The following is a 15,666-nucleotide window of genomic DNA, read 5'->3' as shown; positions in this document are numbered from 1 at the left end:
TTTCATACAGAAATTTACATGCCTATGTGACCAATCAAGTAGGGAAAACTCTGTAATTAAGAGCATTGTACTGAGTTTTGTATTATTAGTGAAATAGTTGTTGATGTGTTTTGAGCCTAAGAAATCTATGATTATTCTCCTTTCTTTTCTCCTCCTCCATCCCTGCATCCTATCAGTTTCATACTTGAAAGTAATAAATTTTTTGAAAATTTGGTCTAGTTACAAGGATGGTGGATATTTCTGGTAGGGAATGACTGCTTATTGCCTCTTCCAGGACCAGAATCAGGAAGCATCTTGACCCCTACCCAGGGGCTGATGTCCCAGCCTGGCCTGCAGGTTCAGTGGCTGTTCTGTGTCCTCAGAAAAAGCTGAGGAGTCATTACCCTTACTTCTTCCTCTGAAAACACACTGTGAAGTCTCCAAACACCTGAAAGCAGGGTTTAGGGTGTTGTAGAACATTTTTTCGCACAGGCATGTTTAGGCTTGGTGTGCTGGTGGGAACAGGCGGCAGTACTGTCTGCTCCCTCCAGTGCTTCTCTGCACCTCCAGGGTCCAGAGAGGCAGATCAGTCCAGTCATGGTGGTATGTAATTGTGGGTATCAAAATGGTATCACACTGTCTATTCTGCAAAGCTGGGGCTGTGGCAGGGTCTGATTTTGAGACTGTCTGGGTCTAGGACCTTAGTTCAGGTTCATGAATAGAAGACTTTAGTCCATCAGGACATACCTGTTCTGCTTACCTAAGGAGGTTTTTCTGCTATTCATCAGTAACTATTAAACCAATCTGTTGTTTTAGATCAGATTCGGTAAGTTGGCAGGTTGGCAGCAGCTGGGGGGAGTTGGAATAACAGTGATTGCTGACTTGGCAGAAGTTACTGAAGACCCTATAAAGCTTTCAAAAAAAAAAAAAACAAACCAAAACACAAATCCCCTTCTATTCATCCCTTTCTGATTTGATTCTTTGTCTCAGCTCTTATTCCAAATAGCAAGAGGCAGTAGCACCACCCACAAAGTTGTTTTTACAGCCTTTTTTGGCATTAGTTATGGAAGGATCAGATGTCTGACCTTTCAGCAGTAGGTAAAAATTGAATAAAAAGATCTATGTTCCTGACAGTGTCTGGAAGTGCTTGGTCTCCTTAGTTTTGTTTTGCACTGACTGTTGTATGTAGTGTGCTAATGTTAAGGCATAAGACCAAGGTTGTTGGCTTTAACTGCTTCTTCCTGGCACTAAGTTGAGACTGTTCAAATTAGTGAACTGTCTTCATGTGGAAAAAAATGCTTTGCTATGGGGTAGTCTATCCGTGCACAGATCTTTCTAGATACTGCTAAGGTCACCAAGGACTTTAATTTTTAAGTTATATATGTTAATCCAGTGTGCCTTCTATGAAGGATATTCCTGTCTGTGTTCTAGCCCAGAAGCCTAGTTGTGAGCTTTATAGAGTTGTTTTCAGTGAGAGATGTAGGAGCTGAATCTTATTAGCAGACAAAGTGCTTCAAGAATTTAGAGAGGTAGAGTACAGTGAAAATCATCTTGTCTTTTTGTATACCGAGAGTATGTGTGTAGAGGCTGAACAGACTCTTACAATCTCTGCATTATACCCATACATAATTATGTCTGTCCTCAGCATATTTCAGATTCATTCCAGTGATATCAACACTTGATATTTTAAATTACACTACATATGAGTTTATGTACACATTATTGATCCTATTTATGTGTTGATATGTTGGTCAGTTTTCAGAAAAGTTGAAGGTACTGTATTCATGTATAAGAGGTTTTCTTGTTCCATACCTCACTGTTATATCTGTTATATTCATTATGCAAATACTCATTCTGCTATGTTTCTCCTCTTTCTCAACTGTTCTGTTTTCATCTTTCCTTCTTCTTTCCACAATTCCTTTCTTCCAATAGCTTCTCCTTCTGTGAAAAAGGCTGTGGCCTCCATTCCACCTTAAAAAAGAATAAAATAAAATAGATCAGTAGGTAGACCATTCTGGCATTTTTTGTGCATCACTAAAGAATTTTACTTATTTACCATGCCAATAATATTACTGGTGATGGCAAATTTCACATTTTGTGCAAGTGCTTGAGGGCTAAGCAGGCACCATAGCTCTCAAGACTTCAACATAGTGCATGGGAGATATATTAGCTGCTCAGTCAGAAGAGCAGACACTTCCTAAATCTCATCTAATTTTGGATGCTGCAAATGGAGGATGACAGTTCTGAACCATACCTCTTTTTCTGAGGAGCAATACTATGTCCCTGTAAAAGCAGTGATGAAAGCTGCCCAGATTTGACTTGTATCAACATGTCATTATGTTCTTTCTTTTCTCTTCCCCTGAGGAAAAAGGGAAGATGGGTTTGCAAGACAAATGCTCTGGTGTTTTGGGGCCCCATGCTTTGGCAATGACCAAGCCAGATAACTTTCTTGACCTTTTGAGAAGGGAAGAGCACAGGGTAGCAGAAAAGTATGACTGTGGATTGAAAAAGATCCTGCAACATTTGGAAGATCAGACAGGAGGGAAAAGAGCCCCAAATTTAACAGTCCACATACTGAGTCACAAGAACCTTCCTTGCAGGGAATAATTGCCAGGCACTTTTCTGAAAATTACAGTTTTTAAAAAGCCCTTAAAGGCGCCTCTAAAATGAAGACACGCAAACTTACAAGTGCCCAACAATATTAAGGTACAGGACCCTTCTTGCTGGCTTGAATTCAATACAGTGAAAGCAGGACCTGCTGCCTGTACACATAAATAGCTTTTATACAGGTATATTTGATTCTGTTTTCAATTGTGTGAAATTATGTATGTTTTCAGTGAAAATTTGAATTACATGTATTTGGTAAATTAGAGCTTAAACTGTAATATATACACTTAAATTTCATGTAAATTAGATTATGGTAAAATTAAAATAGCCTTTCAGATAGCCTTTATGCTGTATCATCTTTTAGGTATTATTTTGAAGTATATTATTCCTTGCTTTGCTCTGAAGCCCTGCAGACTAGCAATAAAGTTAAATTTCAGAGTGACTGTCCACAACATTAATTATCTCAATATGCTTTTATTCTTACAGTGAAGATGTTTGTAAGCGAGGATTCACTGTTATTATTGATATGCGGGGATCCAAATGGGATTTGATCAAGCCTCTCCTAAAGACCCTTCAAGAAGCCTTTCCTGCTGAGATTCATGTCGCCCTGATTATAAAACCTGATAATTTCTGGCAGAAGCAGAAAACGAACTTCGGCAGTTCCAAGTTCATCTTTGAGGTGAGAGCCACATGAGAGATGTGTGATAAGGCATTAGCTCTGTTGAGACTTTCTTCAGGTAAAACAAAAAAATTCCCAAGCCCTGTGACTAAGGGACAAAAAAAGACATTTGAGGCCTGTTTGAAGGAGTAAGCTGATGCCCTGGCATCAGGTTGCCTCCTGAGGACACTGGTGGAACAGGATGCATGTTTCATTCCAGAGGTTCACATACAGCAAACTTTGGTGACGTTTTTTTTGTGCCATTTATTTTTGGTAGTGTTGCATTCAGTCTTTCCTTTGTTTCTCTTAGAAAAAAAGCCCCACCGAATCAGTCAATACACTAAAGATGATGTTCTGTAGATGTTATAGTGTGTGTTGATTAGTTGACCTCTACCCACTTTGGGAAGTGGCTTTTTTTATAAAAGACATTTATACTAAACTCAACTGTGTATTGTCACCACTTTAATTGTGATTTACAGTTCAGGGGTAACATTAACAACTTCGGTTAGTGATAAGGTGCCTCAAGCAGGTTCTTTGAGAAGTAACCAATATACAACTGTGTAATTAAAGAGAATTTTACTACCTTTGTCATTGGTGAGGACAACCTGGCTGTGTTCTCTTAGTGCACATTAGTTTTCTGTAAATTTCATATTCTTACCCAAAGAGAAGCAAAGCTCAGGAGCGTGAAATGCTCATACATCAATCATGCCCGGCCATGAGTTAGTTATTTGCTGTTTTTTCTTAATTTGCTGGGAAACAATTCTATCATTGACTGTCTTACTTACCAATCTGTTCATTCAGAAATTTTACATCCCTGGAACTCAGAAGAGAATTTGGCTATAGTTCTTATTGTTGACTGCAGTGAAAGACTATATTTAATTATACATTTAAGATATGTTGCAGTCAGTGTGTGATATAAATATGTTATTATTTTCAATTTCTTCTTAAAAGCACTCTTGAATTGCAATGGACAACTAGATTGGTGTTAAGCGTTAACAAACTTTTACTTATCACAATTTAAGTATTTGTGCATTTTTTTCCCCTCTGTCTCACAATAAAACCAATGATTTCATAAATGTTGGTATTTAATAGGGTCTTTACCTTCCTTGGCTACCTATGAGGGCTTAGGCATCAAAATAGCCCCACTTGCTATCCCCTGTGTGCCTTTAAAAGCAAGGCTGCCTTCAGTATAGCTTTATGTCACCTCCAGAGATTTCTCACACTTACTAAAATCTCTGGCCCTGGCAGAAGTGGCTGCCATTACAGTGCAATGAGATTGGCAGTGCTGCCTGTTTGGAATGAGTGGGATCAGGGCAGTGGGAAGGAGAAAGGAAATGCACAGGTACAAAACAGAAGAACATGGCAGGGGGGTTGGAACTAGATGATCTTAAGGTCCTTTCCAACCCTATTTTATGATTCTATTGTAAGGGTGGTGAGGCACTGGAATGGGTTGCCCAAGGAAGTTGTGAATGCTCCATCCCTGGCAGTGTTCAAGGCCAGGTTGGACAGAGCCTTGGGTAACATGGTTTAGTGTGAGGTGTCCCTGGTTTAGTGTGAGGTGTCCCTGCCCATTGCAGGGGGGTTGGAACTAGATGATCTTAAGGTCCTTTCCAACCCTAACTATTCTATGATTCTATGATTCTATGAAGCAGGAGAGGGCCTGTGCATAGACCAGAATAGCATACGAGGATGTGGAGCTTCTATTTAAAATACATAGGGGCACTAAAGGGTAGTACCAGGGAAGCCCAAGAAAAGACAGATTATGCTGTCCATCCAACACCGGATTTCAGTCCTTCAGAGCTTTAGTAAACATAAGTAATGTCTTCCTAAAGCTTCAAGACCCAGAAGTAAAGTAACAGAGCTCAAATATGTATTTTTAGAACATCTGTTTGTTTTTAAAATTAAATTTTCTGGAGTTGGTTTATATCTTTTTATTGTGTGGAGTTGGTGTCATGACAGTGAAGAGTAAACTGTGATCAAGCTATTCTTCATAGTTACTGCTCTGAGTCTGTATTGTGTTAAAAATTCTGGACTCATTTGTTGTACATGCTGGCAGATACTAAGGGTATTTTCAATTTTGTGTGTGCACCTTTGATCCTTGGTCTGTATTCTGGGCTGTTCACACGGGTGTTTGTGATGGTTCACAAATGTTTGGGCCAGAGAAAGAGAGTCAGTGCTTTTGCTGTCTATTCGGCCACTTGCAGACAGCCAGAACTGACGAGTCTTTCAATTCTATGATTTTAATGGGATTTATTAAGCTGTGGTCTACTTTACAGTAGATGACCTGCAATATAGACACCACAATCCAGGAACTTCACTTTTAAAGGTTTCTTGTGGATGCTGCTGGGTATCTGCTAAGTAGGCTGAGGCTCTGGGGCAGCTCATGTTCTCTCATAAGAACTCTGAATATCAAATAAGCATTTGTCATGGTTTAAACCCAGTCAGGTAATTCGTTCACTCACTTCCCCCCCTTTCTTGCCCTCCCCCTGCTCCTGGAGGGACGGAGAGGAGAATCGAAAAGAATGCAACTCCCACGGGTTGAGATAAGAACAGTTTAGTAACTAAGGTATAACACAGATCACTACTGCTACCACCAATAATAATGATAAAGGAAATAACAAGGGAAGAGAATACAACTGCTCACCACCAGCCAACCGATAACTCGCCCCCCCCTCAGCCCGACCAAGCACCGACCGATACCTCCTCCAGCCCTGCAGTCTACCAGCCCTTCTGGCTAACTCCCAGTTACATCCTGGGCATGACGTGCTGTGGTATGGAATACCTCTTTGGTCAGTTTGGGTCAGGTGTCCTGTCTCTGCTTCCTCCTGGCTTCCCCTCCTCCCTGGCAGAGCATGAGGCTCACAAAGTCCTTGGCCAAACCAAAACTTCCTTGTTATCAGTTCTGTTCCCAGGCCGAAAGTCAAAACACTGCACTGAACCAGCTACCAAGGAGGAGAAACATGACTGCTACTGCTGAACCCAGGACATTATCCACCCCTTACTCCATACCATTCACGTCATGCTCAGATCCCACATTTTCAATATACCATCACTCTTGTCTTAGTGCATGGATCAGTCCCTATAAAGCTGCTGTGTCCATCTGGTCCATGATGTCAGGCTCCATCTCTTGTTAACAGTCTTTCAGAGCAGGAGAGACTGTGTGCAGTGTTCACACTCATGAATAACCCGGGCAATAGTGTCCATTGCCAAGTCCACCCCTTAATCATGAGTCCATCTCTGTGTTGCATCTCTGCTCTGATGGCCTGAAGTGCCATGGGCCCACCAGGCTTAAAATAATTCACTGTCCCTTTCAGCAGTTTCTGCAGCTTGTTGCTGGGGACTCCATACAGCTGCCTTCCATCTCCGACGCTTCCAAAGCACTGGAGGGGCCCAGTGGACTAGATACTTGCCCATACTGTCACACACACCCTGCCACTCATGACTGTCCAGCCTTGGGGAAAACCTCTTGGTCCCCCTATATTGTTGTCTAACCCCAGACAAGACCCAAACCTGACTCTGCTTAACTTTTGAGATCAGACAAAACGGTCGTGGGTAAAACACAGTCTGTGTGTGTGCCAACATGCTGATCCCCATCACAATCAGCAGGCAGGTCCCAAGGATACCCAAAGGCCATTCAAAACCTTCAGAACTCTCACACGATGCTGCTGTACTTGTCACTGGGGCTGGTGTAGCTGCTGTACTTGCCGGCTCTCCCACCACCAGCTTCTCTTTTCCTGAGTCCAGCTCTTCCTCCTCTGCCTTGCTGGGAAATGCTGCCTGGTCTCCTGCATCCTCCTGGGGCTCGGCGGGCGGCTGCCGGAGAATGCTCTTGGCCGTCGCGGGGCTGGGCTCCTCCGTGGGGCTCGGCTCCTCTGCCGGGCTCGGCCGCCGCCTTTCCCCGCTGCTCGGCAGCCACCTCCTTCCTCTCCTCGACCGCCCTGACCTCCTCCACCGGCAGCCGTCCCCTCGCGGCCTCCGGCCCCGCTCCCGCCGCCGCTTGGTCCCCGGGGCCGCTCTCCTGGTCGCTTCAGCTGCCGCCGGCTCCCGGGGCCGCTCCCCCTCGGCTCCCCGCAGCCTCACGAAGATGGAGAGTAGGGCGAGGGCCAGGACGGTGAAGAGCAGCCGGACGGCCAGGTACAAGTCCACGGCCACGTCCGTCCCGCCCTGCTGCTGGAGCCCGCCCGTATTACAAGCCATTGCCATAAAGCACAGTGAGACAAGAACCTTAGCCCAAGCCCCACACTTCATAAACACTAACACAGCGAATACCGGCTCTGAGTAAGTTACAACATTCTGAAACTGTGAGATCAAGAGGAACAACTCTGAGAGCCAATAAATCAGCATTGTGACGAGTGACTATTAATCCCATCAAATCTGTCGTTATCTCAACCCCTCGTGCCCCACGTTGGGCACCAAAAAGAGCTGTCGTGGTTTAAACCCAGTCAGGTAACTCGTTCGCTCACTTCCCCCCCTTTCTTGCCCTCCCCCTGCTCCCAGAGGGATGGATAGGAGAATTAAAAAGAATGCAACTCCCACGGGTTGAGATAAGAACAGTTTAGTAACTAACGTATAACACAAATCACTACTGCTACCACCAATGATAATAATGATAAAGGAAATAACAAGGGAAGAGAATACATCATCTCACCACCAGCCAACTGATAACTCGCCCCCCAAGCCGGACCAAGCTCCGACCGATACCTCCTCCAACCCTGCAGTCTCCCAGCCCTTCCGGCTAACTCCCAGTTACATCCTGGGCATGACGTGCTGTGGTATGGGATACCTCTTTGGTCAGTTTGGGTCAGGTGTCCTGTCTCTGCTTCCTCCTGGCTTCCCCTCCTCCTTGGCAGAGCATGAGGCTCACAAAGTCCTTGGCCAAACCAAAACATCGCTATCAGTTCTGTTCCCAGGCCGAAAGTCAAAACACAGCACTGCACCAGCTACCAAGGAGGAGAAACATGACTGCTACTGCTGAACCCAGGACAGCATTGCAGGTCAATATGACTCACATTGATTTGATTTATGTAGGGCAGCACACAGCTACCCTCTCTGCACTGAACTATCACAGTGATTTCCCACAGTTGTGAACAAACACAAGGTTCTTGGCAGGAACGGACTGCAGTGGAAGACAATGGAAGTCTCTGTTGAATTACTCCATCTACAAACTCAGCACTAACCAGCATCAGTTTTAAGGCCAGATTCTTCTTTTAAGCTTAATGGAAGCATTATGCATGTGCCAGGATAGTGTAGGACCCTTAGTGGAGGCTAATGATCTGGGTTTTGTGTTGTGAGACTCTGGCAGAATGATTCTGTGTCAGTCCAGGGTGAAGCATGCCCTCAGATCATCACACAAAGAAAAGAGAAAAAAAAGGGTTTAGTTGACATATGTGGACTCCAAAACTTCCTGTCATTTTGAGGAATGGACCAGGCAGCTTAGTTAGCATTAATTCAGAGGTGCCTTCACGATTATTTTCTTTTTTCTGCCAAAAATGTTTAAATAGTGGGCAATGCTTTTCAAAGTGATTTCTAAAAGAAAGACGGGTGATGCCTGACAGGCAGTTACTCTGTTTTACCACCTACCTGCCTAACTATGGTTGTTTTCATGAGAGTTTCAAGAACTTTGAGAAGGCTGCATAGAGACCTCATAGCAGCCTTCCAGTATCTGAAGGGGGCCTACAAGGGTGCTGGGGAGGGATTCTTCATTAAGGACTGTAGTGACAGGACAAGGGGTAACGGGTTAAAACTTAAACAGGGGAAGTTTAGATTGGATATAAGGAAGAAGTTCTTTACTGTAAGGGTGGTGAGGCACTGGAATGGGTTGCCCAGGGAAGCTGTGAATGCTCCATCCCTGGCAGTGTTCAAGGCCGGGTTGCAGAGAGCCTTGGGTGAGATGGTTTAGTGTGAGGTGTCCCTGCCCATGGCAGGGGGGTTGAAACTGGATGATCTTAAGGTCCTTTCCAACCCTAACTATTCTATGATTCTAACTCCTTAAAGAAATAAATCTAAATAAATAAATATGCTGCAGAATTCATGAAATTAAAAGCCTTTCTGCTCTACCACATCAAATTCTGTTCATGATAAGAGGAGTGCTTGCATTAGCTTGACACACTGCAGCTGGCATGCCCAGGTACTAGCTATGAAGAGAAGTCTTTTCCTGTTAGGCAGTTTAACTCTAAATTGGATTATCTTCAAGGGGTTAATATCCAAGTCAAGAGGTTTAGAAATTTGAAATTACTTTCCCATTTATTTGTTGTCTCTGTCCTTCCCCAAATCATTGAATGTTCCAAGAAAGTTTTAAAATAATCCTCCCACTGGTCGTTAATTCAATCCAATGCCAATTTTCATATGTTGCAGAATTCCTGATATTTTTAGATGGATGCAATTGGAAGAAAAGCCTATTATTAACTTTAAACCAGTGGACAGCCTGCTATTTTGGGCAAAATTCAGGATAATGGACAGTACTTGAGGTTTCTTTGTAATGACTTTTAAAAGATTGCTGTGATTATTGGGTGTCTCCGCTTTTGAAGAGCACAATCTGACATTCTTTAGAGGCCTGATCTTTAGGGTATAGATGTGCAGTCGCTAATGAACATCACAAGCCTCTAAGGGCTGCCAACTTGGGTGTTAACGTGACAACACTGAAAATCTCTAGTAACTCTATAAATATGAAACCTATGCTCATATTTCAGGGAAAACTATTTTTACTAAAATAAATGGGAACAGCCATCAGTCGTTGCATCCTTAAACTATAATCTGCTTTCCAGGCACCCAATGCATTTCTTGATCACTGATTACTGAGTATGAATGAATTAAAACCATCTCTCATTGATTGTGTATGATTCATGAGCAGTACTTCCTATTAGCAATAAATTCTAATTGTTAATATTCCAATGACATTTCACATTTACATTGATTTTGGCTTAATTACATTAGAAATTACTAATGTGAAAGAGGTCTGCCTGTGGCAAAAGCCAGCTAGAATAATCTGGAAGAAAAAAACAGCATATTCTGTGTTTTGGTAGGTCACAATACCTGCTTCAGTTCGTATGCCTATAACTTCTGCTGCTCTTTAGCCACTAGCCTGAGTGTAACACAAGTAGTAGGATCCCTGTAATACCACATACATGTTTATTGAACAGTCATGTCCAGATATCCAAGAGGTGCATTAAGAAGTCTTCAGTGTCCAACTAGCTTAAAGTAATATACGACAGAAACATTCTCATAATATGATTTTGATCGTCAGGTCAGTCCTCAGCATCTTTTACAGAATTCATTCAATTATGTATTGATGAGGAAAATGGTCTCTTCATGCTATTTATGGATTGCACTGTTGTTTCTGATTAGAGAGTCACTGATTCAAATTCTGTTATTTTCCCTTCCTTAGACAAGTATGGTATCAGTGGAAGGCCTGGCAAAACTCGTAGATCCTTCTCAACTGACGGATGAATTTGAAGGATCCTTGGATTACAACCACGATGAATGGATAGAGTTGCGCGTCTCCTTGGAAGAGTTTTTCAACAGTGCTGTCCATTTATTATCAAGGCTGGAGGATCTCCAGGAAATGTTGGCTAGGAAGGAGTTTCCAGTTGATGTTGAGGGCTCAAGAAGGCTGATTGATGAGCACACGCAGCTTAAGAAAAAAGTGATTAAAGCTCCTGTAGAAGAACTGGATCGTGAGGGTCAGAGGTTATTACAATGCATAAGATGCAGTGATGGTTTTTCTGGTAGGAACTGCATTCCTGGAAGTGCAGATTTTCAAAGTCTTGTGCCAAAGATCACCAGCCTTTTAGACAAACTACATTCTACCCGGCAACACTTACATCAGATGTGGCATGTCCGCAAGTTGAAACTGGACCAGTGCTTTCAACTTCGACTTTTTGAGCAGGATGCTGAGAAGGTAGGGAATAATCTGTTGCTTTCATACTTTAAGCAAGACTTTATCGAAAGGACACTGTGACCAATTAGCACTATGAGGTATTCATCACAGGTGTAAATCTCATGTTGCTAGCAGATGGACTTACGTGACTCTCAAACCAAATTCACTGAACTAAAATTGCTGGATGTAGCAGGCATGATGATATCCAAGAATAACTTGTCTGTGTCACTTTTGATGAAAGTTAATTTGCATTTTTGTGTCACAATGGGTATGTTTGGTAGACATTAGCATGAGAATCAGACTTTTTTTTTTTCAAGTTTCTTTTACTAAGCTTATGTATATGTTTGTCTGCATATCACAGCACCTAAAGAAGAATGATTTTAGGGTTTGATTCACTATGATTATTGTTTTCACTTCTTGTGATTATATGGGAAATTTGTAGTTTAAGTCCTACAAATTGTTATCTCAAACAACATTTTCAGTTTCCCTTTTGTAGGAAATTGGAACAGGATTTGCAGCTGGTAAAATCTTTGGTAATGGCTTTGTACAAGGACATAGCCACTTAGTTCCCACAGTGTGAGATCTGAGACTGTGTTTAGGTTAAACATATAAATAGACCAAGAGAAAGTATTCTAAAATGGCAGCAGCATGTAAAACTCAGTGTGGCTGGTTTGCGTTAAACAGCACTTAAGGATGTTAGTTGAATTCATACCTGACACTGAGAGAGCAGCCAAGATTCCTGTTCACCAGCAAAGACCTTATTTGAGAAATATTTAACATGAAGTTATTCCATAGAGATTGCATTGCAACTTCTTATTTCTTAGACGTTTGTAAGGTAGTGTATCAGCCTGAAAAGCAGATAGGGTTTCTCAAAATGAAATACAATGTAAAAAAATACTTAACAGTGGTTGAAGCCGGGGTATGTAACAGCTTTAGGAAACTGCAGTTTCAAAGGTATGCAGTATCATCGAAGTGTTACATTGCCATACCCTCCCTCTTCAGAAGATACTCATTCCGGAGCATGTTGATAGGGAAGTCCCCTGCAAGCAAAACATAGCAGTTTGTCCTGTTTGTTGAAAAGACTGGCTAAAAACCCACCCGAGTTCCCTAACCAGGTCTCATACACACCACCACCTACAAATTTCAGTCATACACCATAAAGCAGGCTTTTTACTACTTCTAGTATTCATCCGCTGTTTGCCTCTGGAAGTGTATGAAGGCACTGATTTTGGTGAATTTATTTTAGAAAACTGTGTTGAGCTAGAGTCTTGGCAGTCTCACTTCCTTAACACAGATGTACTTGACATCTTGTTACGTGGTTTTGTGAGAAGTCGTTGCTGCGAATTTTAAATTCTAGGCCACAGAAGTAGGGTATTCTCAGTGGAAGGTATTGAGCTCTCAAACCCATGTTTATCTAGTCTGTGTATCTGTCAAAATTACCAATATCTGAATCTTCTTCGCTTAATGTATGATCCAGTTGTTTCACTAATGTGTCTGACTGGACCCAGGAGAACAGTAGAAGAAATGCAGGTGTCATCTGCAGGGGAATCTCACTGAAGATGATTATTTTTAATTACTGCATATTAATATTATTATTAAAACATCAGGGAGAAGCACTTTACTGAAAGAAATATAATTCTCAGTAGCACAGAGCAAGACACAAGACATTGGTTTTCAATACATGTACTAAATATCTCTAAGGGATGCAATGACTAAAAAGGCTTCAAAATTGTATACTCAAGCCTCCTGTTGGAAGAACCTTGAATTCAGATGAGTCTCTCTAAAATGAGAGTCACTGCAGTATCACTCTAGATTGCGTAAGAGCAGAGTGTGTCTTCAAAATGCTACAATTTCTTATTCTTCTTCTCCCTTTCCTTTGTGTGTCACATGCTATAACGAGGTCACTCACTGCTGTCCTGCCCATCGGTGGCTGTATTTCAGTCAGTGCTTTGCTCTGGATCTTCATTTTCTTTAGGATTGTTCAGATGACCAATATTTACAAACATAAATTTTCCTTTCCTTGACTACTACATTTTCATAAAGAATAGAAAATATTTGGTTGTTTTATACTCTCAAATTAGTGGTTTTAATCTTTTCAGTTTGAGAGTCCCTATAATTCTTCCAGGGAAGGTTGCAGACCCTTTTACTACACTTTTCACACATGTAGAGTGATATAAAAGATTGATGTTCTTATTCTCCTTAGCTGCCTTTTGCAGATCTCTTTGAAGTAGTCTGACTCCTTCAGTACTGCAGTACTCAGAGTGGAAAGTACTTGTCTCATAAAACGTTCAGAGCTAAATCCAGTCGGAACACTGTCTCCACTGTGTAAATAGCCACCACAGTGTGTCTGTGTATTGAATTTTAAAGTTTCCTGGTACCTCCATTTGCTCAGTTGCACTCTATCCTCTACAATTAGTTATGGTAGCAGAGCCAAAATAGTCTTCATCTCTTGGGAAAAGGCACAACTCTTTCCATATAACCTGGATATGTCATTTAGTGCTAATCAAATGTCAACTCTAATACCCTGTGAAAGCTCAAACTGTAACATAAAATTCTGAATATAAATAAGGTTTTAGGGCCTTTTAAAATATCTCTGTATACTCATTGGGTGATATTTTAGGAAACATGTTCTAATAAGGAGAAAATGGTCAAGGACGTAGATTTTCTGGACATCTCTGATTTAAAAAAGTTCACGTGTCCTTATTGCATGAAAAGTTCTTAAAGATGGGATAAAAAAAAGGGACACAAGAAGGAAAACCTCATAGTATTTTAAAGTAGGTTAATTTTTAAATCCTTGGTATTAAAATACCCTAGATGGTCAAAGCAAATCAATTTACTTTTTTCCCTCCTGTAGATCCCCTCTATCAGAACATTTATAAACTACAGTCACTACCTGGACACAGGAATTATACTTATTTCAGGTATTACAACTTACAGAAGGTCTCTGTAGTTGTTGCTGAGCAACTCATATTATTGGCAAAATAAAAGGAAGGGGAGGGCTTCTCCCACTCAAATCAGTGGGAGAGAGCAGAGCTGTCTGTGGAGAAACTTTGTCTCCAAGTCAGGCCTTTAGGGTTTTATTTTCCTGTGCGGAGCCGAGGGAGATGAAAAGTTGGGCTACCACATGGGCACAAGCAGTGCAGTGAGATTGAATCCCCAGATGGAGACTGGAAGCTCCTTGAAGCTCAAGTCAGCAGGCAGGTCAGCCATGTGGGGAGCTTTGGCAGAGTGGTGTGAGGAAGTTCACATGCTGTGCAGTGCTGACTGTAATGTTCTGCTGATAAATAACACATTTCAGCTGCTGGTGTAGCCCTGACCCTCACTGTTCAACAAATTTATTCCTTACCGAGTAATATATACGTATATATGTACATATATATACATAATTTTGAAACTAGAACTGAGGTTTCACTGTGTTTTTACTGAGTAACAGGGAAGATATTTTTAGCCATCAGTAACATGAAAAAAATGCAGTCTAGTCTAAACTGAATATTGTTTAAAACAAAACCCCCACAATCAGCATAGATCCAAATATTACAGCTATCTGAGAAATGTTAATTGGTTGGTTGAAATCTGGATAGGGAGAAGTATTCAGGCAAGAGTCCACATGTGTTGCACTTGAATAAATCCCAAAAAAGACAAAAAAAATATCCTGATACTCTGCACTTTCCAGCTCTTCTGGAAATAATTTGTAACTGGCACCCAACTTGACTTTTGTAGGAATTTCCCCATCATTTTGGGCTTGTTACATATCAATTTTACTACCCTGGCATGTGCGTGAATGAAAAACAGCTATCATGATGTAATCAGTGTTGTCCATGTTGTATATAAACAATGTAGTCATCAGCTGGACTGAACTAAGTATCTCAACTGTTAACTTGTAAAAACAGAGCAAAGAAAAGGGCAGGCTGCTGTAATATCATAGGGGTCAGCCTCTAATGGGAAGCAAAGTAGACTTTGCATGTTCTCTTTGTCCTCACTTCCCCTTTTCCTTCCTGACTTTTCTGGAGTCCACCACACAAAGGCAAACTCCAAAAGATGGCAATGGTAGTTAGAAAATGCCATGAGTGAATTTCACTGGAAGCTGGTGGTGGGAGAAGCATTTTATTTGGATAGGTCCAGCTTTGTAGAAAGTCTAGTGGCAAGCCACAGACCACATCTAGTCTTTAAGGACCAGTGAAGTAGCGGGCTTGCAGTCAAAACCATCTGCTTCATCCATACAAAAGCTTCCCTTTGAAAAACACATCTCTGCCTGTGATTTTTCCCTGTGGAGCAGGCTATGGGAAGCTGTGCTGGCTGATGAAGGCTGCCATGGTAGTGCTGTTCTGCAGGGGGCTGCAGCTCCTACCACACAGCAGCTGTTGCTCCTTTTTCTCAGGTGATGTGACCAGCCTGGAATGATAGAAGGATTTCAGTGAGTACAAGAGTGATTAGAATGTGATAATAATGCAAAATTCATATTATAGAAGATGAGTTTGGAGAGGGGGGAGTAAGCAGAATGGTTGAGAGGGAATAGGGTGGAATAACAGTTGCTGCAGCTCTCCTG

General features: G+C 41.8%; 1 protein-coding gene across 14 annotated transcripts in view; it reads left to right on the top strand.

The window, feature by feature from the left end:
- KALRN (kalirin RhoGEF kinase) overlaps window positions 1-15,666 on the top strand; it is a 520,424-nt gene that overhangs the window by 200,266 nt on the left and 304,492 nt on the right. For all 14 annotated transcript variants that reach the window (XM_062607041.1, XM_062607047.1, XM_062607043.1 and 11 more), the window contains 2 exons: window positions 3,073-3,265; window positions 10,629-11,141. In XM_062607041.1, coding sequence (XP_062463025.1) covers window positions 3,073-3,265; window positions 10,629-11,141 — 706 coding nt within the window. The remainder of the gene's footprint in view (window positions 1-3,072; window positions 3,266-10,628; window positions 11,142-15,666) is intronic.

This window comes from Pezoporus occidentalis, unplaced genomic scaffold (genome assembly GCF_034315485.1).
Source record: "Pezoporus occidentalis ecotype Australia unplaced genomic scaffold, CSIRO_AGI_Poc_V1 ctg12, whole genome shotgun sequence".
Lineage (NCBI taxonomy): Eukaryota > Metazoa > Chordata > Aves > Psittaciformes > Psittacidae > Pezoporus > Pezoporus occidentalis.
Note: the sequence above shows the minus strand (reverse complement) of the source record. Positions and strands in the feature narration are given on the sequence as shown.